Source organism: Aphelocoma coerulescens, chromosome 1A (genome assembly GCF_041296385.1).
Source record: "Aphelocoma coerulescens isolate FSJ_1873_10779 chromosome 1A, UR_Acoe_1.0, whole genome shotgun sequence".
NCBI lineage: Eukaryota > Metazoa > Chordata > Aves > Passeriformes > Corvidae > Aphelocoma > Aphelocoma coerulescens.
Genome location: NC_091014.1, coordinates 51,860,614 through 51,887,339, shown reverse-complemented (window position 1 = coordinate 51,887,339; position 26,726 = coordinate 51,860,614). Strand labels below are relative to the sequence as shown.

The 26,726-nt window shown below is 37.3% G+C and overlaps 1 protein-coding gene across 4 annotated transcripts in view; it reads right to left on the bottom strand.

The window, feature by feature from the left end:
- Positions 1-26,726, bottom strand: part of IFT56 (intraflagellar transport 56) — a 55,344-nt gene that overhangs the window by 3,182 nt on the left and 25,436 nt on the right. Inside the window, exons 11-19 of one of the 4 annotated variants that reach the window (XM_069002105.1) lie at positions 25,665-25,718; positions 25,179-25,242; positions 18,093-18,181; positions 14,119-14,202; positions 11,893-11,962; positions 9,320-9,426; positions 6,978-7,111; positions 5,433-5,567; positions 3,967-5,089 (exon numbers count right to left, since the gene is read on the bottom strand). In XM_069002105.1, the coding sequence (XP_068858206.1) occupies positions 5,456-5,567; positions 6,978-7,111; positions 9,320-9,426; positions 11,893-11,962; positions 14,119-14,202; positions 18,093-18,181; positions 25,179-25,242; positions 25,665-25,718 (714 nt within the window). In that variant the 3' untranslated portion in view covers positions 3,967-5,089; positions 5,433-5,455. Of the gene's footprint in view, positions 1-3,966; positions 5,090-5,235; positions 5,568-6,977; positions 7,112-9,319; positions 9,427-11,892; positions 11,963-14,118; positions 14,203-18,092; positions 18,182-25,178; positions 25,243-25,664; positions 25,719-26,726 lie in introns of those variants that run through there. The other 3 variants (XM_069002113.1, XM_069002100.1, XM_069002120.1) reach the window with 3 other exon arrangements.

Below are 26,726 nucleotides of genomic sequence, written 5' to 3'. Positions count from 1 at the left end.
GTTACAATGAGCAATGCAGCTGTTGGAATCTGAGCATGTTTTTTTTTTACATGATGTAAACAATGTTAACATTATTACATGTAATCTTAAAATGTTACCTTATATAATTCTGCACTGCTGTGTGTTTTTTCACGGAAGTTGCTTACAGTGATCAAGGAGCAGATGGTGGAGTCTAAGGCTCATCAATCATCTCCAGTTAAGGACCAGCTTAAAGTGTGGTTTAAGGACTGCAAAAAACTCAGTGCAATTCCTAGGTTCATGGAAATGCAATTCAGACACAACAGCATATATAGTATCCCACTTTTTGGTTCGATTCAGCTGTATCTGAGAATCGAACTCTCAGACAGCATATTTCCTGTTCAAGTAACTGGAGATCCAGGGTCTTGAAGATGTAATGTAAAAACGTATTAAAGACCATTATTTATTTTACTGGATTATTTTAAAATCTCCTGAAGAATTACTAAGAATAATACAATGTGGAGCAACTAAGCACAATTCTATGTCTAAGCATGAATTGAAACAGAAATTCTTCTTTTTATTTGAAGAATACACCGTGTCTTCTCAAAGTAGCAGCTCTTACTAAATATAGACATTACTTCTTTTTTTAAATCTACAAATAGATGCTAGTGTAATTCATCAATTAAGCAAGACCTATAAGGAATTAGGAGCTGTCCCTTGCCCAGAGATGTGAAATGCCTGCTTTATTTGTTCCAAATGAAAGTTTAAACTCTACAAAGTCAAAGGTACACAAAGGTGTGGCTAAATGTGATTACAGGGCCAAAAACCAGAGTTGTTTCAAATTCTGCAAAAGGACTTGAGCAACTGGACTTTATCAGTCTCTCTGGGATGCTGTTAGGCTCATCTAATAAAGAATGAAGTATCTCCTATGACATGGATCTTTTACAAGTTTAGCTGAATATAACAATACTGCAGTTCCTACAAGCGCAATACATACATTTCTGATGTCATATACCTAATTTGAAGAATAGCATAATAGAGTAACTTATGTTAAATAAGTTGAGAATGACAAATGATGAAAAGCAGCCATCAGTCATCAATAACAATGTTTTGGGGATCCTGGAAGTATGGAGGATCCAACAGACCCCTTTTGACCCAGATACAGCTGCAAAACAGCACTAATAGCTACAGAGAAACAGACTAATAATTAGTGGGGTAAGATAGTTAATGCAGAGTGATCTGCATAAGCTGGAAAACGGAGCCAATCTGAACCAAATGTATTTTTGTAGAACAAAAGGTAGACTGTCTCTTCCAAAGGATAGAATGTATTCTGGAAAATACCAGTTCTGGAAAAACCCTAGATGTCATGTCACAGTCAAGAACCAGTTTAATGCAAGGTTCCCCTGTGATAATATGGCAAAAAGGGTGAATGCAGTCTTTGAGTACCCATGAAGGAGAACAGCAAGCAGCACTATGGATAAGCATGTTTCAATGTTATATACAGTGATAAATTATGCCCAGTGCTAAACAGCCATGTTTTCAAAAAAAAACCTGTTGACAAACTAACTGCCAGTTTTCCAGCCTGCAAAACACCTTTACAAGGGAAGCTGTCTTTCATACAAACAGGAATTGACTTGCTGCACTTTATGCATACCTAAAGATAAAAAAAAAAACAAAAAAACAACAAAGCACCCAAAGAAAACCACCAAAAAACCAAACCAAACCAAAGAATGCCAGGCTTTAGTGGCTAACAGCAATGATGAACACTGGAAGAACTGAATTTTAGAAGAGGCTAAACATGTTAAATTTAGAATTAAGATACAATTTCTAAAAGAGCAAATGTGATTTAACCATTTGAATAAATTGCAAAATAAAACTATGGATTTTTCATTATCCATCTTCAAATTAGGACTCTTAAGTTTTTCTGGCAAATATTTTATGGTAAGTCAAGTTAGCTATTGGATTCAACACTGGTGAAATCTATCATCTTGCTCTATATAATGTCAGGCCAGGTTATCTAGCAGTTGATTAATGACTTGATTTTAAGGTTACTTGTAACACTTTCATGCAATGAATAGATTGAAAGGGAAGAGGGAAATCTGGAAATGAAACTTCAAAAAAAGTGAGTGGAAGTTACTTCTGGAGATAATACAGAGGAAAAATGGTAAAAGAGTAAACCAGTGGGCAAAATCTAGATGTTTTCTTCAATGTATGTATAGCTCCCATATAGTGAAGCTACATGTAGCAACAGCCATATAGGTAATTGTTTGTGTCTGAGTACCTAATAGCCAAGTTCCTCATTCACACTTAGACAACTTTCTTATGAAGATCGCTGCGCCAGCTTCAAGCTGAGGGAACCACATAAACCTAAAGGCCTGCTACAGTCCAGAGCTGGAATGTGACATGACTTTTCTTTCACAGTGAACTTGCTACCTCCAGTTTAATTCACTTAGATGTTACTGTCATAGCTGTTGTTGAGGTATTAACAAGTTTAATTCAAGGCTGACTTTCTTATCCATCAGGAATGGGTCAGCACCCAACTAAAAGCAGTTACACACTGTTTGGGGTTTGGCTTTCTTTACTAGTCGCTATTAATGCTATGATTGCTGGCACAATGCCTTCTGTGCATTCTCTGTAGCTTATTTTTCCAGAATCAGATGCTTATTCAGAGTATAAGAATTAACTGTAATTTCCATACTCTTCCTTGAAATTATAATGATGCAGCAATTGCTTTCTGCCTTAGTCTTCCTTTCACTACATTATCTGAAATGCCACTGTTTCAATTGTATATTCACTTGCTCCTGACTCAATACATTTACCCACTTCCCTGACTCTGCACATGCATTCTTCACTGACTGCTTGTTCTAATAGGTCACTTTTCTTGTTTTCCTCCACACCTACCTTCACTCCTAAACATCCTATTTAGAGCCACAGTTTAGGGAAATATGGAAATGGACAGGGATAAAATTTTATCTATTCTTTACTACCTTTCATTTCTGTATCAGCTAAGGCAACTTCTCATCTCTATTCTTTGAATATGACCTCAGATAAAACAATGGAACGCACATTCTAGATGTATTTCTAAGGTAAAATAAACACCAGTATTTCAGTACTTTTCTTGTTCTGCATTTTAATAGTACCTACATATCAGTTGTATTACCAAGACCTAAATGCTAAGACAGTATGTAAAATACCTTATTTCATCACTGCTCAAGGCAAAGCCCTGCAGTCTTCTGTTATATCTCAAACGATAAAAGCTTTATTACCCGTCAATAAAATGCACTGTGCTAAACCCCACGTTATTTAGCATATCATTATGACATTATGGCTACAGTAAATAAAGGTGAGGTTTTAAAAAACTTCTTCACTGGTCACAGACAAGAAAATTTAAAATTGGCCCTCAAGTTCTTATGCTGCAGTAATCACACTTATTTCAGAAGATTCAACCAACATGTAAAATGGTCTGTAATGGATTTGGATGCTCTGCAGCTCTCCTGCAGGTTAATCTTCAATAAAGGGAGTAATTAGATGCATTTAACATCTGCTACAAAGCCACCAACATGATTTTTTGAAGCTTTGTACCAAGATTCATAATTGTATTTCCAATCTGTTTCCAAGTGAATTAAACTGAGATGGAAAAGAAAAATGCAATTTACAAGTGAAAAGTGTTTTGTAACTGCTTTCAGTGAAAATACTGCTCCTTTCACACCTCTTTTGAATGAGTGTAACATTGCCCCTGCTGAAAGGCTCATTGTTGGTAGTGTGATGGATCAGTTTCTAGATATAAATGCAAGTAACCACAACTATCAATGTACTTGTAGACACCTGAATGATGATACCCACATTTTTTGCTTAAAGCAGTAAAACCAGACACATTATATGGCAGAAAGGTGTGCATGTTTGATATACACCCAGCTGCCTTAGTTTCAGCAAACTACCGTAAGATCAGGACCAAGGCCATTGGCTTGCCTTTGACTGATTAATGAACATGCACTTAACCAGCCACAAACCTGCCCTCTTCCACAGCAAAATGAATACACTACTTCAACTTCTGCAGTATGAAACAACACAGATCAATTAGACATTCAACTGTAGATCAAATACAAGCTTTAATCAATGCGCAGACAGTAGAGAATATGGTATTCTGAATTCCCCTCAAAAGATAAAAAAATACTCCTTAAGTATTTTACAAATTTATAAAATGTAAAGTTTCCTGTTACAAATAATATACAAATGTTTTTTACTACAAATGTGCAACACATTTTTATGTTATGACTGTTGCCTTCTCTTAGAATCATGTATTCCCTGAACTGTTCTCCTTAACCAGGAGAGTATAATAAATCCAAAAGTATTATGAATATATTGCTCACGACAGTGGTAAATGCTGAAGAAAATTATTCAAAAGATCTTTTTATCCATCAGATTGCTAAACTAAATAGATTTCTCATGTGAACTATATTAACATGAACAAATGGTTTTTTGAGTGTTAAATTTCAAAGCGAGATTGAAAAACACAGTCAGTCAAATAAGTCTCCATGCTCTGAAAAAGATGATAAGAGAGAAAACAATCCTTACAGACAAAAAAACTCCACCCAAATCAAGGTATTGGTAATCGAAATTCATCCAGAAAAGGATACTCCTCAGAATATGGTTTGTATTTTACCCTAGACAGGTAATCTATAGAAGTCCTAATGGAGAGAGACTTTTCACAAGGGCATGTGAAAGGACAAGAGGGAATGGTTTCAGATTGAGAGTAGATTTAGCTTAGGTATCAGGAAGAAATTCTTTACTACAAGGGTGGTGAGGCACTGGAACAAGTTATCCAGAGCAGCTGTGGATGGCCCATCCCTTGAAGTGTTTAAGGCCAGGTTGGATGAAGCTCTGAGCAACCTGAGCAGATCTGCGTGTACCTGCCCATGGCAGATTGGAACTAGATGATCTTTAAAGTCCCTTCCAACCCAAGCCATTTTATGACTATATGATTTTATGTTACATCTTTTGTATTATCTGATACCATAGTGCCTAGTAGTACCACTGTCACCATCTCTATTTGCCACATTTCATCACTTGCTGAAGTAGGTTTGTCTCAGTCACATAACAAATGATTCTTCTCCAGAGGCCAGAAGGCTTGCTGGAAAAAAAAAACCCCACCATGCAGTTCAGTAACTCTTGTGGAGGAATCTGGGGAACATTTGAGGAGCACTTTGATTTTGTGGACAGTTGAAATTACTATTGAAAAAATGAAACTTTGAGGAACAGAGTAGTGCAACAGAAAAAGCACCAATAAAGTTTTAACTAAAAAAAAACCAAAACCCACCAACTTGCTGAATGTTTTGAATCTCACTGCAAGACACTCTTCCTCAGCTGGGTCAACCTGCTTGAATGTCTAAAGTCCTGCAAGGAAGGAGATACCCAGAAGGCACAGGAGAAACCAAGACCCTTGTCTTGCAGCCAGACATACAGTAGCAACTGACCTGGTTCATTTTGTGACACTGACTTAAACAGGGACTCTGTTCTCCTTGGCCCACTTTTTCATGATGCGAACAATGTATTCTACTTGAGAATTACCAGTGCTCTTCAGAAGGTCCAGTACTTCCCGTAGAGTATCTCTACAAAGGTGAAAAGCAAAGATTTAAGTGAGGGTTAGACCCAATTGATACCAAAAAGTGCTCACATCAAACTATGTCACAAAACATGGTCCTCTGAGACAGAGAGGTCCATTCATCTGCAGTGCCAGAATTGGTTAAAATGCACACTAGATGCAATCCCAGAGACAAAAAAAAAGCAACCAATGAAAATGTCTTGTGTACAGCTGTAAAGAAATTATAAGTTAAAAAAAAAAACAACAAACCAGCAAAATATAATTAGTTTTGTGTATGCATATGTGTGTATTTATATATATAACCTCGCTCTTGCAAAATAGTTCCCCAGAACAACCAAAACTTAAAAAAAAATCTTTAATGTTATTTGCTAGTCTAGTATGGCAACATCTAGCTTAATGCTGCCAAAGCACGTTACACATAACACAATACACAAATACAATACACATAAACACAAATAACATGGAAATCAACATTACCAATGGGATAAACCTATTATTACTAAACCTATATAAATCCTGCTGTTGTTTGCCAGCTAGTTTACAGTAAGAGCTTAATTGTACATTTTGAAAAACAGGCAAGCTATGTGTATTTTACTGCATCTGCCGCAGTGATTGCTAAAAGGACACTTGAAAGTTATAGTAGTTAATGAGATTATTCCAGCAGAGAAGTGAATAGAAAGAAGGTGTAAAAGCCAAGATACACACCTACCAGTCATGTAGGAAACAGCAACTTTGGCCAGAGGACAACGGCCATCTGGCATCACAGCAGAATATTCACAAGGGAGCAGTTCTTAAATACAGCTTCACTACTCTCTCTCATTCCCCCATCCAGTGAAATGGGCCGAAAACAAAACTATCAGTAACACAGATGATTTCCTTTAAGCTTTCACCAAATAAGTGTATTTGTCTGACATGGTCAGTGTCTTCAGAAGGCAAATTTTAATGAAAACACAATCTCGTCTACTCACTGTTTAGAGAAATCATGTCCTCTCTACAGTGTTGAGTAAATGTTTTCTTAGTTCTGTTCTATGCACCTTAAAATGTCATGGGATAATTTTCCACTCTTATACCATCCACATGAAACGAGGTTGTTTTCCCCCAGTTCATGAACATACTACTACATTTATAACCTAGCTTTTCCTAGTATGATGACTAATGTATTTTGGTATTTTATAGTCCATAGCACTTGCTGGTAAGTTATTCTCCACCATATATTCTATAACTGTTGGTGTGGAAGATACACTTCAAGTTGAGGACTGCATATGGAGCCTCTGGACAGAGTGTCTATCCTCTGAAAGGTCAATAAAAAAATGGAAGATGATATGTAGTCCTAAAGCTGAAATTATGATTCTGGCTTACAGCTAACTGAAAATAGGAAAAGAGCAGAATAAATTCTGATACAACACAGAATACTCACTTTGCTTCTCGGCCAGCTAGGATCATTTGAAATACACCCACACAAGCACCTCTCTTGCCTTCCCAGTATTCAGGATTATTGTCCAGTCTCTCCAGAATATCAAACGCTTTGGCCGAATAGTAAAACTGACGCATCTGAACAGAAAGTGAAACATTATTCCTGACCACCTTTCAGAAGGGGATTAAAAACATTGAGCTCAGTTTTCTGAAATCAGCAGTAGGTTGTAGAAGCAATGTGCATTTTCCTGTTTTTCTGCAGGCAGCAAGTGACACAGAACAGGGACATTTCAGCTGGGGAAATGGGGAAAGAGGTGGTATTATAACACCTTTTTTTTGAGTTGCCCTTATCTAGTGTCGTACCAACTATACCAAAGCCCTTGACAGAGTATCAACCTCAAACTAGTCCAGACATTTGAAAATGAAACCACATTTTCTCATGCAGACATGGTCACATATTTGTTTATGTTATGGGTTCAACTTATTTTTTTTTCTTCACTGTTACAGTACAGTACAGTACATTCTTCACTGTTACAGTACAGTACAGTACAAAAGAAGATTCAGTGACTCTATAACTCAAAATTTTCCTTAGCACAGGAAAATCCAGTGTGTATCCTATCTTTTCTGCCTTAGGTTCTCTACTTGTAATCGGGAACCAGAAGCAAGTTGCTTGGCAACATTCAATGCAAAAGGAGTGACCAGATTAACTGTGGCTTTTGAAGTCAGTATATCTCATGTGGGCTGTATGAGTGTTCTCCACTTGAGCAAGCCTGAATAACAATGTTGTCTGCAACTAGCATCTTCCCACGAGAGAGGACAGAAGGTAGACTGAGCACAACCTCCCATCCTTTGGTAGCTGGAAGCCTGCAGAGAAAAAAGTGCAGCCTGTGGGAGCTACACTTGGAAACTTTAGTCAGAGAAACACTGGTACTACAGGATGAGTAATAATTCTCTTATTTTCACATAAATGTTGATTTTAACCACTGGTGACTAACAAAAACTTAAATGGATGGGAATAAGGATAGTGAGTAAGACCAGTATCAGATGTGTCCAACTAAAAAGAAAAATTTGAACACCGATCTATCCAAATTAGTATCTGATCTAGTTCCATTAAGCAGGTACAGGTTTAATATTCTTCTATCTGACATAAAAGTAGGAAATGCTTCACCCCAAGTCATGCGCTGTTCCCCATATGGACAAGATGGGCAACTGCATAAAAAGGATCAAGAAATTAGGATGAAATCCTGCATGCCAGCTTCCTCACTGAACAACTTGTATCAGCACAGCAATGAGGCATCCAGCTACACCAAGTCTCAGGACACTGTTGACCTTGTTCCATCCATGCTCATTGTGTTTTCTGTCGAGCAAAGACTAATGCAACTGCTTTCTTAAGCTACATCTCTGGTGCTGTCTGTGGACCTCCAATATAATGTAATGTTTCAGAAACAATTGAAGAATGCCACATAAAATCAAACAACATGGACCTTGCCATTTCGTGCAAGAGGTACGAACAGCTTCTAGTGTAGAAAGACAAATTATAATACTGAAGTAACAATTCTGGAGCAGTCATTTATGGCCACATGTAGACACATAATCAGGCTGAAAAATTTAGTTCTATAAATGCAGTTTTTAAGAGCTCTAGATAAATCCAAAATGTGGAGTGCTTCTCCTCATCAGGACAAGAAGGTTTTGAGAAGAATTTAGACAAAGCAATCAACTGATTTAAGTGAGATTTTAAATGATCTAGAGAGAGATTTTACATGAGGTCTGATTGTCAAGTTGCTTTCACAAATTGCATCTATGGGAAACACCAGAGGCATAGCCACTTGCTTGAGCAACTAGACTTTTAGGGTGAGATGGTAACTGAGTACTTGAAAGATGTACAAGAGATAATTCTTTCAGTTTTAGAATAAGGCTTTTGAGATCACAAGGAGTGTCTCCCATTCCCATTACAAGCTTTAAGGAAAACATAATACTGTCCTGACTTGAAAAAAAAAAATAGCGGCATGAGGCATCTTGCTTAATCTACGCTAGATTTTTTTCCTTACAAGTTTTTTGTCGTTTCTACCCATAATGAATCCCTAGTAGGAGAAGAAACTGTTATCATTCTTGATAGCTCAAGCATGAAGTAATTTACCAATGTTTTAATCGATGGGTTCTCTACCAAAAAGGCCTGTAAGTTAAAATACTGACTAATCCATGCCAACTCATTCATATTATTAGACATCCTGCTGTTATAAAAGAAGTTCACTAGTCATGACAATGATAAAAAGTATCCAAAAAATGACTGTTGGTACAATCACTGAATTAACAAGCCATACACCAAGCTCTAAAGAGAAAACTCACTTTGTAACAATCATTCGCAATGAGCTGCAAAAGGTTAAAGGAGTCCCCTGAGGTCTCCATCTTCAGATAGAGCTTCCAGGCCAGCTGTGGTTTCTTATTCATAATATCTGCAATAACAAGAAAAAGCTGGAATTGTGAAAAGAATATGCCACACACAATATTCAGTGGCAGGTGGAACAGATATTCCTGTATTTCTTTGTTTAATGTAAATGCATGCCTCAGCCATGAGCATGAGGCTGGGAAGGGAAACTTCTCCTTATCTTCTGCCTTACTAGTGGTAACAGCCAATTCAGCAGAGAATACCAATGTCAAAAGGAATAATTACGGTGTTTACATCTTAATTTATATTTCACAGATAAGCAATAAGAGCAACTCTCATGATTTCAGATGTGATTAAGGAACAGAATGGAAAGCATCAGAGGAGCTTTTTATGCAGGACAATTAACTATGGCAATCCATTTAGATGGTAAGATTTAGGACTGTGTGTTCTTACACACAAAAAACTTAATTGGCACCAAACTTAGGTCTTTAATACTTGGTGCCCATGTCAGTCTAAACATTCAATTCCCATGATTCATAACAAATCAAAAGGAGAAGGGAGAGGTTGAAGCCCCTCCAATCATAGCAAAACTTATCATTACACATTTAGTAGAAAAAATGTTTCTAAATTCCTGAGATCCTGTGCTGGTTTTAAATTTGCATATATGACTAGAATTTTTCATTGGTCTTTAACCATCTGGTTAACCATTGGTCTTTAAACATCATTGCTATACACAATTAGAAATAAATGAATCTGAATCTTCCATCTCGATGAGTAGAAATTCTACTAGGGTGTTTAAACACAAAGGTTCTATTTCCTGGCGATAAGAAACCATTCTCTTGAATCTGAGGTTGGTATTTGTAATTCCAGGCTCATTCAAACAGTGGGAGAGAAGAAAATTAAATTAAGTTTTCCTTTCTTTTTCAAGTCTTAACAGCTGTTCAGAGAGTACCTGGCTATTCACACATGGATGAGTCTTGTGCTTTTTCAAAAGAGGGACTGTTTAGCTTGTTATATTTGTGCCCACTGTGTCTATACTTACATTGCAGGTAGAATGGGTGGTAATCAACAATAAACATGTAACACCAAATCACAGAATTTATAGACACTTCTCATTTAGGAGGCAGCAAGACATCAAATTGGATTTCTCTCTCATCAGCTTGAGATACTATACACAGTGGTAAACAGCCAGTTCTCAATTTCCAACACCAATCTATCTACCTAGAGCAATGCAGTTCTGTGCTAATCCAATGGTTTTTTACCTTTTCTTCAAGAAGAATTTGGTAGAAATAGTACTATAATACTAAACAAAGAATTACATTCTGTCATGCAGAAAAAGATGCACCTCTGGTACTTTCTGCCCCTTGGAAATATTTCAGCATTGAATTGTTTATGACTCAATCCCTAATTGTACTCTGACATTAATGTATTATAATGTGATCTGTTAGTAATTTACATACTTGACACAAAAAGATAACCATATTCATCATTCCCATAAAAAATTCAAATAAAACATTCATATCTAAACCACTCAAACAGAATCAGGTACTGCAGCTTAATGAAAAAGGAAATAAACTGACACATCCTAAACCAGAGTCATAGATAGGCATCCCTATGTGTGATGTGCCTGTCTGGAAAGACCATGTTAGGAGATGTTTACTACATCTGCAATATGGCATAACATCCCAAAGCATACATATTTGCATTCCAGGTATAACTGCTGAAAATGGTTTGATAAGAAAACACTTTTGCATAGAGGCATTGTAAGGAAAACGAATTAGCCTAGGGAGTCTCAGACTTGAGTCCTTAGAAAAGCCCACTTCTATACTATTTTGTATGTGGCACTGCAGCTATCTCTGTACTGAGGTGTACTCTGCAGTGTTTTAAAAACTGGTTCAGAAAAAGGAAATAAGATTTGCTAGAGAGTATTAAACACAGCAAAAGTTTCCTGGCTTCAAGGAAATTCAAGGAAAGAACTCTTCTAAGAGTTTTCAGAAGAAAAAAACATGCTGGAGACTATAAAGGATATCCCTCAGACACAGGAGTTTCGACAACATGTAGAGTAACATGGTAGGAAGAAAAATACCATGTATGCTTGCCTGATTCTTCTCTTCCCTAGACATCTGACATTGGCTAACCTTGGAGGCAGACAGACCCTTGAGCCTGACCCAGTATGAATGCTTCTATTTTGTGTTTTACTCTGAACATTTTAGAGTTGTAACTCAGTCTTTTAAAACAGAAAGTCTTCACTCAAGCAATTGAGTAGGCAATTGAGAAGAAAAAGGGTCACTGGTCAGGACAAAGCTGCACTGACAATACTGTAAAGCAGTGCACTGAAGCAATAATTGCTTATAAAAGCCAGATGTATGAAAGGTGCAATAACCACCCACACTATAACTAGTGCAATCAGCTTTTCACTTTCATAGTCCCGAATCCACCTACAACATTAAATTCAATTAGGAAAGTGGATTGCCAAGACTGACGCAATAGAGGAAGATCTGTATTCTGCAATGTTGAGAGTAAAGTGACTCACAGCAGCGAGCCAGCCAGCTAAGGTAAACAAAATCACTTTTTATCTTCTCACTCTGGATCAAAAGGAACACCTGCAGGAAGAAGGAAAATAAAAGATTATACATGCATGTACTTTTAAACAAACAGAAGGCAAACGTTCCTCATTTCAACACACAGATAAGGTTTAAGTCACACAAACAACTGTTCATGAGAAGAGTTTGGGTATGCAAGTGCCGTGTAGAGGCATCCCTCTGTGTGGAGTAGGTGGAGGATTCACACAGTGCCCTGTTTGTCAAGGGACTTGTGCAGCTTCAGAGCACCAAGCTGTGCAGAGGGTGCGGCCTGCCCTGAACAAGCGCCAGTGGGCGGCCATGCAACACAAACAGCACAAAGGAACACTGGGCCTGTGGGAAAAGCTATTTGGAATGTGTTTGTTTAGAAAGCAATGCAAGCAATTACATTAGCATCTTCTTGAAATACCAGAAGTTTCACATACAGATGAGACTTTCCTTCCATACATGTCAGAGATCATTCCAGGTGTGCAATAAGCCATTTCTAACCATTTCAGTTTCAGTAAGGTTCTGAGGCAAAGCACTCATTTTTTGTACCTTACTGTACAAATACAGGCTTGCTCCATTCTACATAAAAAGGGATGTGTGGGGGAAGTTATACATTTTAAAATGTACTCTGGCTTTGCTCAAAGAAAAAAAGCTATTTATGCCTCTCTCAAGTATATTTGTAACCATACTGGCTGCTACTGGCAAAAATCAAAATACCTTTATAGGAATAGATGTATGTACTGGAACAGTGAGTTACACAAATTACAGACATTTGTACTGCTCAAACATTGCTGATCCCCTAATTTAGGGGGGGGAGAAGAAGGAGTAATAGGGAAGAAACAAAAAGAAAGCAGTGTTATCACTGCAAGTAGCACTTTATCATACATTTTATTTTATTATGTCCAGGGAGGTATGCTTTAAAATAACTTAGCAAGTGCTGTATGTAGATGTTTTACAAGTTTATGAGACACTGGGGAAGGCTGATCTTTATATGGAATTGTCATCACAACCCAAGATCAGACACGAGGCCAGATAAATCACTGTAATGACATAATTCTGGTATTTAAATGCATCACCTATGTAACACAAGTTTCTATAGAACTTCTAAAAACATAAGAGGAAAAATGTAGATTAACAGCAGTTTACAGCTTTGTGTTTCTTTGTTGCCTAGTTGCTGCTAAAACTTACTTACAGAATTATCATTTTTATGGAATTTCAGGAATCAGCATAGCCTGCTAGCATAGTTTTGAAAGATTTTCATGAGGCTAAGTGAATTGAAAGCTTGTTGAATTGAAATATATATCCATTTTCCTTACAGTCTTGGATATTTTTCTTAAAGAGAGATGCAATTTTGGGTCACAGAAATTAAGGGGTAAGGGTGCTGGATGGGAGGGTTGGGATGCGGGGGGAGATGAGTTGTAAAACCAGGGGAGCTCTGTTATTGACAAACCTGGTTAGTTAAAAAGTTGGAAAGACTGGAAAAACAAAACAAAACATAAACCCCAAACCAACCAAACCTATATGATCCACTTTAGACTATGTGGTGTGGGATTTTCTTTGTGGCCTGTCTTCTTTTCTGGTCTTGTGGAAAATGTTGCTTCCATCTTCATAATAGCTATTTGCTTTTGCATATTTTAGTTGTAATTAAGTTTCTGCTGCACACAGACATAAAAAGTACTGGGTGTAGAAGTTAATCACTTCCAGCTGCATCTGAATGCTGCTGAATAAGATAGTGAGCACTTCCTCTTTTCCGCCCACATATCCCAGAGGAAGAGGTTTTTTTTTTTAAACACAAATTTCTAGGGACACCTAGAAGCTCTTAAGTATTCAGCATCTTTTACTTAGCATGCCCTACTCAGTCTGAACAAAAAGAGTGCCTGGGATTCCAGACAAAGCGTAGAAAATCTGATTAAGAGGCCATTCTTTGATCAATTAGAGGTAGCTGCAAGCACTCTTGTGATGCACCACAAGCAGCATGACTCCCTGTATACCTCACATTACAAGATTAGCAAGATAATCTTTTCTGAATAGTGTTCACTGAGAGTTTCAGTTCCTCTAAGAAGGGGAAGAAGATGTTCCACAGAACCTGCTTATTTTCAACCAATATGAAGGTCTGGGTGAAGAAAAGGAAGAGGGGAATATGAGGGAAAAGTTTCCATTGCTGTTTTTCAAAGAAAATAAATACATACCTCTTCAGCTTCACTAAAATTGCCCATTGCAGCTTTGGCTTGGGCATAGTTGAAGTTAAAAGTGTCATTGTTGTAGAAGTAACTCTGAAAAATATGGACAACCCCCAAATAAATACAACAAAAAAACCTCCTCCCATGATATAATAACATTAAAAATACCACCCCCTCCCAACGACTGGGGTTGTATGTAAAAATACAACCCCAGTCTGAGTCAGATCATATGAAGACAATGGGAAGGAAAAAGAAAATCCCACATTAGGAACATATGGTATTTATAAACAGTGGGCAGAAAATTATGGACTAGATTTTCCATCCTACATTTGTGACTACAAGCACCGCTGAAACATTCCACAACATTAGCTATGAGAGATCTGGAAAATGTTCCAAGCTCAAAATTGCAGTGGCAGCTTTTGTGGGTATAATTTTCACTTGGGGCATGTGAAGACATGCTGTGCTGCCATGGTCTCTTTCACCTCCCAAGCACTTAGTTCACCACTAGGGTGGGTAAATAGGCAATTGACTTCCTTGAGTCTTTAAGGGGAAGAACAGTTTGTTTTTCCAAGACTTGTCAAGGTTTATCAAGAGATCCTGTGCATCTGGTTATGTGATGGATGCTAATCTGACAAAATGGATCTCATGATGGAGGTGGAGCCACAGTACTGGGCTGTAGCAGGCAGCACACCAGGTAACAGGACTTCTTTAAGCAAGCCTGGCTTACTGGTACCCTTCTCACTAGTTGAAGTGCAACGCTAAGTTTTTCTCTCCCGTAACACTAGACATGACACATCTGGTTTAGGACACACCAGATTGAACTAGCTGTTATCTTTTCTGAAAAGCTACATGGGTCAAAGCAGGAAATGTAACTCTAGGTACAGGTTAGGTTGATATTTGGGGTTGACCTGATCACAGTCAGACTGAAGTATAACTCAGATGACCAAAAGTCAGCTGTGTTCTACATTCAGCACCATCCCACACTGCTGGACCAGTAGAGCTGGCAGAGGTAAGATAGAACACAATATCAGATGCAAGCACAAATGGAATTGAGGACTCCTGCCCTGCGGATCATGCTTATGAAAGAGCATGGGAAAAAAAGAGGGTGGTTTATCCAATACAGTTACTGCAGGAAAGCCTCCCAGGGTGCCTAACAGCAAGGTGTAGGGAAGAAGAAATGTTTTTCCTTATCCAGCATTTATAAAAGAAACAAAACTTGTGTAGGAAGATCAAACTTTTGCTTTTTTCCCTCTTTTGAGTGAAGAGGAGGTAAAAAGCATAGTTGGGACTGTACTAAACATACAGGAAGCAGGGGACAAATCCCTTTCCCAGTAGTAGCTTCTTTCATGATGTAGGGACACTGAGGAACCTCTTCCTTTCACTGTCACAGGCAGTCTACAAAGGGTACTGATTTAGTCCACCCACATAAATCAAGCTAGTGCTTTGAAAGGAAAGGTGAGGGATTGCCACTTTGCCAAATGTCCTGGTTTCACCCCAACAGTCTATGTTAGGGTGCACAAGCCAGTAAATACAGCAAGCTGTGTGACAGCATGAGGATGAACCAATTGGGGTGAACCTTAAGCTCAGTTTGTAAAAACACAGTATCCTTAGGGTGAACTAATGGGTTTCACCAGATGAGGATTACGACACTTTAATGCATTCTTTCTCAATAGTAGTTTCATGTGAATCAGCACAAGTCCCAGGTTAAGTAAAGCTGGTGAGCCAGATGCTAGTTTTACTATGTGAATGTTTTCTTCTGTTCAAATAGTCCCCACTGTATTTTATAATTAAAATGGAGAAGAACCTCTGTCAGGAACCAAACTCAAAAAATGTGTCATTCTGTCCTGGCCATATAAGTACTAGAGACCAGACCTACGGCAAAATCAAAACCAGGAGAAATTAACAAGTGCTCCTGATAGTACAACACATTCACAGCAGCTAGACAGTTTATCTTTTTTTTTTTTTTTTTTTAAACCACATTATATGTACTGGACTTTACTCTTGTGTGGTCTTCTTAGAGTTATTCAATCTTTTAATAAAACCAACTGTCCTCTGAGTGATGTCCATTTCAATGAGATGCTCAGATACCCAGCTTAAAAATCAAGAATTCCCATTGTGGCCACAACTCAGCTGAGCCTGAATCAGGTTGTTTTTTACTCAGTTGATCCCTGACAGTGTTATAATGTCACTCTTGGGGCAGCTGGCAATACATTTATAATAAGGTGTCCTCTGAGACATTCTTATGCCTAAAGCAGTTTTAACTGCTCATGGATGAAGGTGGTGTTTCTTGAGAGAATATCAAGCAAATAATCTTCACAGAGGACAGCTCCATTTTAAGAGCTGCAGAGATTCTACTGAAGTTTATTCCTGTGAGTGAAACACAAAGGTAAAGCCATGTAAGCCTTGCCTGTAACATGGTACAGAAAGAACTATTTGCATCCCTGTGACCTTAAGAGAAAGGAAATGACTTAAGTAAATCTGAGCATGGCTAGTCTCAGCTGAAAAATTATGAGAATGATCAATTACTTCAAAAGGAACACGCAAAAAAAGTTTAGTAGGCAGTAAACTTTTGTCCCATATACCTTGGAGGTGATTTGTAATCACATTTAACTTTGACCCTTTCAGGTTAGAACTGATTGTTTAAGAACCTTTTCAAGGAACTGGAAAGAGCTGAGCATATCTGTGGAGTAATTCATTGCAGTATAAATGTAAGAAATACACAGGATGAATTCTCTGGAAATTACCATCTATACCTATCAGCAATAAACTGAGACCAGATGACCAGTTCTAACTAGAAATCCAACTTTTAGATAGCTCAAGTTAGGCAAAGCAATTCTTACTGTTAATTTCCTTTTCTTCAATTCCACACACTCTCCAGTTTGGGATGGTGGTGGTAGTGTATCTCTTCATTCCACTACACTGGAGCCACTCCAGTGGTTAAAGCCACTGGGATTTCTTCAAAGGTCTCTTTCCAGACAAAGTTTAAAAACACTATGCCTTCACCATTTTTCACTCATCAGCTGCTTTTGGGCACCATTACAACCACATGTTTTTCTTTAGATCTCATTTTCCTTAGAACATTGTAATTATGCTCATCTTGTATATCTCCCAATTCTTTTAATAATTTCTTTTGAGATTCTCATTCCTCTTGCTACCAAATACAGAGTTGTTTCAAGTCGAGTTTCAAACCCTTGGAACAAGACTGCAATCATTTAATCCATAATCACACTCCAGCTTCCCTCTTTCCTCACTGACTTTCCTCCTCTGACTTTAACTGTGTATCTGTAAGTTATACCCATTCTATCCATTGAATACTGGTGATCTGATAATGTTGCATGATGGTGACTTAAAGCTTCTCTTATTTTGAAAAATGCAACATTGTCTGCAGGGTACTCAGATATTTCTGCAAAAATAACATTCCTAACTTACTGTTTTGGTAATACTACTCTATTTTAGCCCTTCAGTGACTGCTTTCTCTGTAACATGTAAGTCTTATTCCTTTCAGAGTCCTTCATCTCATATCTTCCTTACACACTCTCGTTCACTAAAATGTTGCCCCCAATTATTAACCAGTGACAATAATTGCCATCACTCACTTGGTAAGTCTTAAAAAAACATGTGGATTTTTTTCCTCCATGCTGTCCACCCTCTAAATATACACTTTTTTTTCACTGTCTTCCTTTAATTATATTCTTTATCTTCTGTGATTCCACCAGCAAGCCTGATAATGGTTAGATTGCAAGTGCAATGAGTCCATCATGCCCATCATGCTGCATGGGACCATTTTCTAAATTGCTTCTTTACATTTTAATCCATTTACTGTACTGACCACTTACGTCCCACTATCACTTCTGTGTTTTATTTTCACTATAAAAAAGGATACATTTCTGTATCTTTTTATGTTTCCATTGTGTCTCACATAGTACAGTCTAAAAGTAGTGATTCTGTACATTACAGTACTACCAATAATAAATAGTACTAACCTTGATTGAGTTGAGGTAAATTAGGACATTAGGAAATTGTCTAAGAAGAAAGAAGCAGGAGGACATGCACTGTCTCCCTGGAATGGTATCTAAAATTCAAAAGAGAAATGCAAATTTGTAGAATTTAAAAACACATGGTAATGGAAATCACTGCCAAGACTGCTGAAACCTATGAAAGCGCTAGTTTCTAAAAATAGTGTAGCTTGCCTTTTCAGGCAAAGGACCATACTGGACATTAGGAAAAACCATTAGTTCATCTTGTCAACTCTCTCTACGGCATCCAATAACTAGTGCAAGACTTTATTCAACAGCAACAAGTCTTTTCTGTGACACAATTTATGCAGTATAATCTTACCATTAATTATTCTTACTCTTAGGAAATGACACATCATACAAAGCCTGAGTTTGCTATTCTAATGCCATTAGCCTTATTTCTTCAAAATTATGCTTTCCAGTTATCCTGGACAAAGAAATTCTACATATTTTAATTTTAGTTTGAGCAAGAGAGTAAACTTGATATATTGAAAATATTGTTATAAAAAAGAATTAATACAGGAACAGGTAAAATACTCAGTGATATCAGACAGTATGGAAATTATGTCCATGCATTTGGGATTACCACATTGCTCACAAGAGGTAAAGCCATAAACAAGTTAGACATAACAGTTCAAATGAGTGTCACTAAAGTTTGCTGCTATGTCATCGTAAACTTTGTTGCAACCATATTATGCTGTCACCTACTCTGACACTGCAAGCTGTGTTACTGAAAACTATTTCAAAGCTTTTTTAAAGATTCTGAAGTAAGCTTACTAGGACTAATTTTTGTTAGGCCCAGCCAGCAGACATGGATGAACCCAAGTAGCAGGGTTCATCAGGGTTCATCATGCAAGTGATGTCAAATCTCTACTATTTCACGACATCAAGTGATCATCAGAGAGGATGCTGCTCTGCGCAGTTTGGAAAGGTGACAAAAGGTAAGATCCTAAGGTTACCAACATCCCTGAAGTAATCTGCTCCTGAATGTTAGTTACCATCAATCCATCCACACCAGAAAATTAAAATAACTTTTCTGTATATAGAAATTTCATATTAACTAAAGACCAGTGTTTTGACTCCATACCACCACACAAAATTGAGCGTTCAACCAGAAACTGTATATTCTCCCTTAAACATAGTAGGAAGTAATTATTACTGGAAAGCACTATATAAGATGTCAAAATATGTTTCAAAGGAAAGCAAAATATTCTCATTTTTTATCTTTTACCATTAGGAGATACTGAGCTTGGATGTCCTGACTTTTCCATATAGAGACAATCAATCCTTATCTATGTCTGAAAGAGACAATCAATCCTTATCTATGTCTGAACCACACCATTCAGTTCTCCAGCTTCAGAAGATTATTTGGTTATTTATGAAGTGTTCACTTGGGAGGAGAAACTGGCCTAAATATTTATCTGTCCTTTTTTACATGCAGGCATAGTTTTCATGACAAATATATGCCTTTACAGAACAATAACAGAAACAGTTTTATAAAAAGGAGCCAAGAAACACTGAGTAACAAAACTACAGATAACTCAAAAACATCCCTTTTCTCTGATGTTTGATTTTTGAAGTTCATAAATTCATGATTTATTTTGAACAAAATTTTAAAACATGCAAAGAAGACTTAAAACTGAGGACGCATTTTTAGTAAAAATTAATCACAGTAACAAAATATTAGAAACACAGTATTTCCCTAAATGATTCGAATGTTTCTAAATTTTAGTATTTATTATTATGTCCACATTTTGGCAGAAAGTTTTATTATCCCAGCACACAATCCCCCACATATTTATTGAAAGATTTCATTAAAAAAACCAAACAAGTAAAACATCTGTGTATCTCATACAACTCAGCAATGAATGCTACCAGTGACAGAAAAACCAGAATTTTCTAATTCACCCCATGTGACTCATACAGAAACAGGAAAAATTTGTCATTTCAAAAAATTACTTAGAGTGACCTAAGAGAACCTCAAAGAAAAGACTGCATGAAGTTCGGAAGAAATGTTCCATTCCTCCCATCCAACATCAAATTTGCCTGAGTTGGTCCTTAAAGAGGACCACTGAAAACAAAAGGGTGCTCTTTTTCATTATGCTTGCAGTGTTTTCGGGTAGTTCGTAAGACTTACACTAAGCACCAGAAGCACTGCATTTAATGGCAATGTTAATGTTAATTTGTTTTTACTGATGTTCCTCTTGCCCCGTTTCCTCCTTAAAAGAAATCTGATCTGTTTAATTTTCCACCCAGTTGAGACCATAGTAGAAGAGAACGAGAACTAAGTATAAAAATCTAGTTATATCCTCCTTCGTAATGTCTGTTCCATTTCAAGTCATTAGGATTAACAATTTTTATTAAGCTTAAAAAACTCCCAGTAACCAAGCTGCTGTTTGGGTGTTATTTATTGCTGCTAGAGAATGAATGTTGAATCCTACACACTAAGTGCTTCCTGTATTTTTTTTAGTTTTTGTTTTGTCTGTCCCCTGTTAAAGTGCACAACATCCAACACGAGATAAAATGTGTACATTTAATGGAAATGACTTGCACATTAACTTGGTTTTCTCCATGTTCCTTGAACATCCAAGGCAGAGATCTAATTAAAAAAAGCAAAGGGCTTAGCTGATGACTCCAAATGACTTTACAAATAAATGACACTGTATTCTTCCTAAACTCCTGTTGCTGCTTTTGCTTAATGCAGTCATGGGATTTCTACAGTTAACAAAAGCAAGTCAGAAAAAATATTCCACATCTTCATTTTGATCCATTATTTTTTGATAACCCACATTAAAAATAAGAAGCCTTGTAGACTGTTGTGGTTTAACCCCAGCTGGCAACTATACCACTCAGCTGTTTGTTCACTCCACCCTTCTCACCCCGACAAAAAAAAGTAAAACTTGTGGGTTGAGACAAGAAGACTTTGATAACTGAAATAAAATATTATTAGTAATAATAATAATAATGAAAAGGGGAGAGAGAGAGGAATAAAACTCAAAGAGAAACAAATTATCCAGAATACAATTGCTCACCACCAACTGACCCATGCCCAGCCCCTCCCCAAACCAGAATAAGCCCCACCCAGCCAACTCCCTCCAGTTTATGTACTGGGCATGGTGTTCTACAGCATGAAATAACCCTTGGGCTCATTCAGATCAGCTGTCCTGGCCATGCTCCCTCCCAACATCTCATGCAGTTCCTCACTGGCACAGCATGGGAAACGGAAAAGTCCTTGACTTTGCAACAACTAAAACATCAGTGTGCTATCAACATTATTCCCATACTAAATTCAAAATGCAGCACTGTACCATTCTCTAAGAAGAAAATTAACTCTATCCCAGGCAAAACTGGGACATAGGCCCAGTTGCAAGCAAAGACACAGCAAAGGATTTCCTCACTCTAGCAAGCAACAACCTACTTCTGTATTACCATCTGCAAAGCAGCTAAGTAACTCGATAAAGACCTTAATAGATGTTTGCAAGGACTGGCTGGGTGGGAAGTGCTGAAGCATGATGTACACACTTGAATAGCATGGCTGGCTACTTAGGAAAAGCCCAAGTATACAAACAGCAAGAATTCTGTTCTCCATTCTAAATCCAGCAAAACAAAGGGAGCAGATCCAAAATGACCACAAGTATACTACATAGTGCCTAATATGCTAAGTTACCTAAGAACATAAAAACTATTATATTGGATCCAAGGTTTGCCTAGTTCAGAGTTTGCTGAGTAAGAATATACAGCTATAGAAAGAAGATATTCTGATTTCACATATAATCCACACTGTGGTATGTAATGGCACTTCTGCTGAAGTTTATCCCAGCTTTCAACAATCTGCACTGAAGACTTCTTAATTGTCGCTGAAAAATTTGTGTTAAACAGCCAATGGACGTTTCATCTACAAATTTCTTTATACATCGTGGTTCTCACAAAGTTTCTCTATCAAATAAACTGTGTTATGTGAAAAAGTAATTATTGCTGTTTTAATTGTCTTGAGTGATAATTTATGTCCATGCTCCTTGATTTTTGTATTGTGCAGTAAACAATTCTTCTCTATTCCTCTTTTCCTTGTCATTTATGATGTACATAATCAAACTCAGTATTCATTTTTCAGCCCATGTATTTTCCTTTATTAATCTCTCCTTCTCTCCTACTTCAACAATCTATCCCCTTTCTCTGGTCATCCTTGCTGTACTTATTGTATCCTTTCTTGACCTACCATGTTTTTAAAGAAATGTAAGAACTGGAACTGTAGACAGTATTCAAGGAAAAAAATCACATCTGTATACAATGACCCAGTAATTATTTTTGTTTTCTCTTTCCTCACTGATTCTTAAGATCCTCTTCAATTTTTCTCATAATTTTGCTAAATTTAATCTGCATATTATTACCCAGTCTTATATAGTCTTTCACATCTTTCATCATTATGGAAGCTTTTATTTTTACTACTATGAGTAATTTTGTACCATTGGTAAACCTAGTCATGTCATTATTTGTCTCCTATAGCTCATTAATTATGAATACAAGCCCTCTCTTTAGAGAAACAAAAGGTTCTTTCAAGTGTTCCAATCAGGTGCATTTTATCCTTTTCACTGCTATTTCACTGTAAATTTTCTGCTAGAAATAAGAACGGTTATTATGTAGCTTCTCAGGGTTGGTTTTTTGAGGTATTTGCTAACACACAGATTTTGAATTTGATTATACTCAGATGACTGTAGTGGAATTGTAGTTGCATCATAAAATTTCAACTCAGGTGCTACATAATTCAATATTGGTCCAGAGTTACCTGTTCACTTGTGCTTTCTCTAAGAAAGATAGAAACAAAAAGTTCATGCTGTTTATTATGCCATGTAATTGCATTTACTAGGTCAATATGGGCAGAACAGAAGCCTCCAACTATTATTTATCTTTCTATATAAAATCTGTAACCTGTTTAATGTGCCACTCACTGTTCCCATCCAGGCTGGCTGGTGAATAATTTGGCTTCAATATGGCGAGTTGCCTATCTAAACGTATAATTGAAAACAACGTTAATTTTACTCACTGATAAAGAAAAGATACTTATTTTGAGAGAAGTTTTCTATAATTTCTCCATTTTCTATAATTTCTACCATTTCTCCAGTGGCATCATCTATTTATCTATGTTTATTTATGTACAAGCTATGTTTATTTAATGTACAATCCCCACTGTACATTAAATAGGAACAATATCCTACATGTCACCTTCCTCCTATCACATAAAAAAATTATTTTAGTTTTTAACTGCCTCTTCTAAAACCAGGTGTTCCACTTTATCCATCTTCTTTAAAAACATCTAATAAAACCACTTACATTCTTGGGCTTCATGTATTTGGTTTTTTGTTATATCCTACCTAAATAGAACTGTTTGCCTCTTCTATTTCCTATCTACAGTTTATTGACCTCCATCTGTTCTTCATTTGAGCTTTAACAAAACCCGTCACACTATTTTACCTTTAAAGGAGTTACCCTGAACTGTGTGCTCTTCTGTATGACAGTTTCCTCCCATAAGCTTTTAAGAAGATGACAAAGCAGTTTTTACATGGAAGTACCAAGAGGGCAAGATGCTCGCAGTACTGATGTTTCCTTTTACCTGTGGAACCAATCCTTACCACAAGCTCATTTTTTTCAAGTAATCCACCTTCCTAATTTTACTACATTTCTGTTGCCATTTTTCTCCCCCTCAGCCATGGAAAGGTTGAAGCCTCAGCCTCTCTAATTTTATTTTGCATAAGAGTTTAAAAATATTTCACAGTAAAATTCAGACTTTTGGGTTCCTAACAATTTCAGTTTTGGTTTTGAGCTATATCTTCACAAGAAATCCTTTCAGGATATCTTTTCCCTGACTATCTCTGTATTATTTTTATCCATGTGTGCTCTGGTCACTTGTCACACCTGCATGACTGTTAAAGGCATTAAGATATTCCCACTAACCAAGTCCTCCACTGCTATAGTTCATACTGTTTCTTCCCGTTTGCTGGGGTCCCAACTCTGAAGGGATAGCTTCAATGCAAAAAGGAATGAGTTAGGGAAATCTCATCTATGGAACCACTTCCAGCCTTCCAACGTGAAATTCTCTGCTGCATGACCTCAATAGTACCAGGGCTGCGAGGGGAACAGAATAGAATGGCTCAACAGTATTTCTGAAACTTTCCTCAGTGATGCCACTCTGTCTCTGGAGCTCCTTCTCTTTAGTCACCATGGACACAGGAGACAGCATTCTGTCTCTGAGGACCATGAGCTGTCTGCACCATTAACATGCACAAGTTACCCACCTAAAGAAACAGTACCAGGTGACAGTGCCTACAGAGGAAACTGGTAAGCTCCATTTAGTCCAAATTTCTATGTTACAACTACTGACTTTTTTAAATTTGGGATTTTTAGTTTTGGCAAAGAGAAGGGAAGAGAAGATCTTGGTTTGGTCTATCATTGAGTCAGTAAAACTAAATATTGAAAATATACTGATTTTGAGGGGTGGTGGTGGGTGGGTTATAATACCTCTTTTTTTTTTTTTTTTTTCTTATTCAAGCAAGAAGTTAGTCCCAGAGCTTCAATTTCCCCCTGTATCCGAATTCCTCTTTACATTTTTATGACCCTCAGTTTCAGGGCATGCTCCATGCTAGGACTCTATGTACTTGAGGGGATTTCATTAGTGGTCCTTGATTTGTACCTGTGTATCTCTGCCTGTGAGGTTTCAGCCACTCAATCTAATTAATTAGGTTGTTGTCTTCTGTTTCTATAATGGGGATTACTAGGCAAAGGCAAGCTGCCACTGAGTCTCTCACTGAAGACTTGGAGTTTGTAGTACAGCCTCTTTTCCAGACAAAGTCATATAGTAAGGTTTGGAATTGAGACTTCTAATTTAAACATGCAAATTTGTTTTAGATAACAATTTAGACTTTCTGAAACTCATCCTATAGCAACAAAATGCCTAGCAACATTCCTGCTAACAGTCAGCAGCTAGACACAGATATGATGGTACATATTTGGATATTTTAAAATGGGTTATTTAATGGAAAAAAACCATTTAAAACATACCACATTCACTGGCTGATTCCCCTACCAACTGGAAGAACTGTTGAGCAATTTTCAGATGGTCTCTCTGGAAGAAGAATAAAAAAGCAATCCAAGATGAGTTCTAGGGTTAGTGCTACAATACACAGTGACAATATGCTCTGAGGAACACTGGGGGAGCAACTAACAGAAAAACTACGGCTGAAGCAAAACCAGAAAAGGTAAATGTGCCACTCTATGTGCCTAGATAAAGAAGGACACTGTACAAAGCAAACAGGGTTTTTGGAAACAGGACAGAGAAATCAAATTCATCTTGATTTACTATCAAGGCCAGCAACAGAAGCATGCATTTCACTCATTCTGGACTGACTGTTGTACAGAACGAGGTTAAGAGACTCAGAGATCCTGCAATCTAAGAAATGACTGCCTCTTTCACTCCATTCCAGTTCCTACAGATCTGTTCACATTCTATTGTTGGAGAAGCTGGAGAACCTCATGGACTTTACTCACCGAGCCCATTTCTTGTCCAAGTGCTGCATTTACCACCCCTTTGAGGATGTACTCCTGGGGAAAAAAAAAAAGTTAAAGGGGATCAGAGAAGACACAGTGAAGATTTCAGAAGATACACAAAAGCCTATGTGTACATTATTTTCTTCATAAATTCAACTCTTTCACAACTGAGTTTAGTAGGTAGCTGATTACTGTGGTAGTGCTTAAGCACAGCACAAATTTAGGCCCCCAAAATACATTCTACCTGCTATGTAGTCACTTCTACTAAGTATGCAAAGACGCTACTAAAGATGCAAAGGGGTACTGTGTTTTCTGATAAGTCTTACAGTCAAAGACAATGCACCAAAAGGAACATGGTAACATCCTTTCATGCCCTCTTCACCATCATATCACCAATAAGTGCACTATTGTTACACTAAAGCACAGATCCCCTTTCAAATATGCACATTGATTAACCATAACCACTGACATCCTTGCTGCAAAATTCATAGTGTTTCTCATCAGGACAAAAATGTCAAGAGGTTTGTGCTCTGTGTCCGCGTTACTCTAGCGAAATTAGGAACAGAAGCTGAGTACCCTGTAACCTCTAGTATGAGAAACAACTATAGTTTAATTCTTCTCTGAACAAATTTTTCTCAGCATGTAACAGACTCTTTTGTCTTACCCAAATCTTATAATTTAAGACTTATATCTATGAAGCTGTTGTAGGAGGTACTCCTGACAAACCAGGACAGCCCTGTCACAGAGGTAAACACAGAAGAAGAGAGACTTCTTTCAAGAGACCAAAAGACTAATGACAGAATGTAAAGAAACAATCTGAGAGTACTAGCCAGGATAGTAAGTAATCGTTTTAGCACACCAGCTGTCTTACAGATGCCAAATTACTATCCTACAGGCATTGTGACAAAAAAGAAATTTAAGAAGCACTCAAGGAGATTTTACAAGTAGTTTTGCAAGTCTTAGCAGGGAGTTCCTTACAAGTGTGAGTGAGAAATGGAAAAAAAAAAAGCACAAAGATTCTCATTTTGAAATGTGATCAAGAATTATTAGCCAAGTATATTG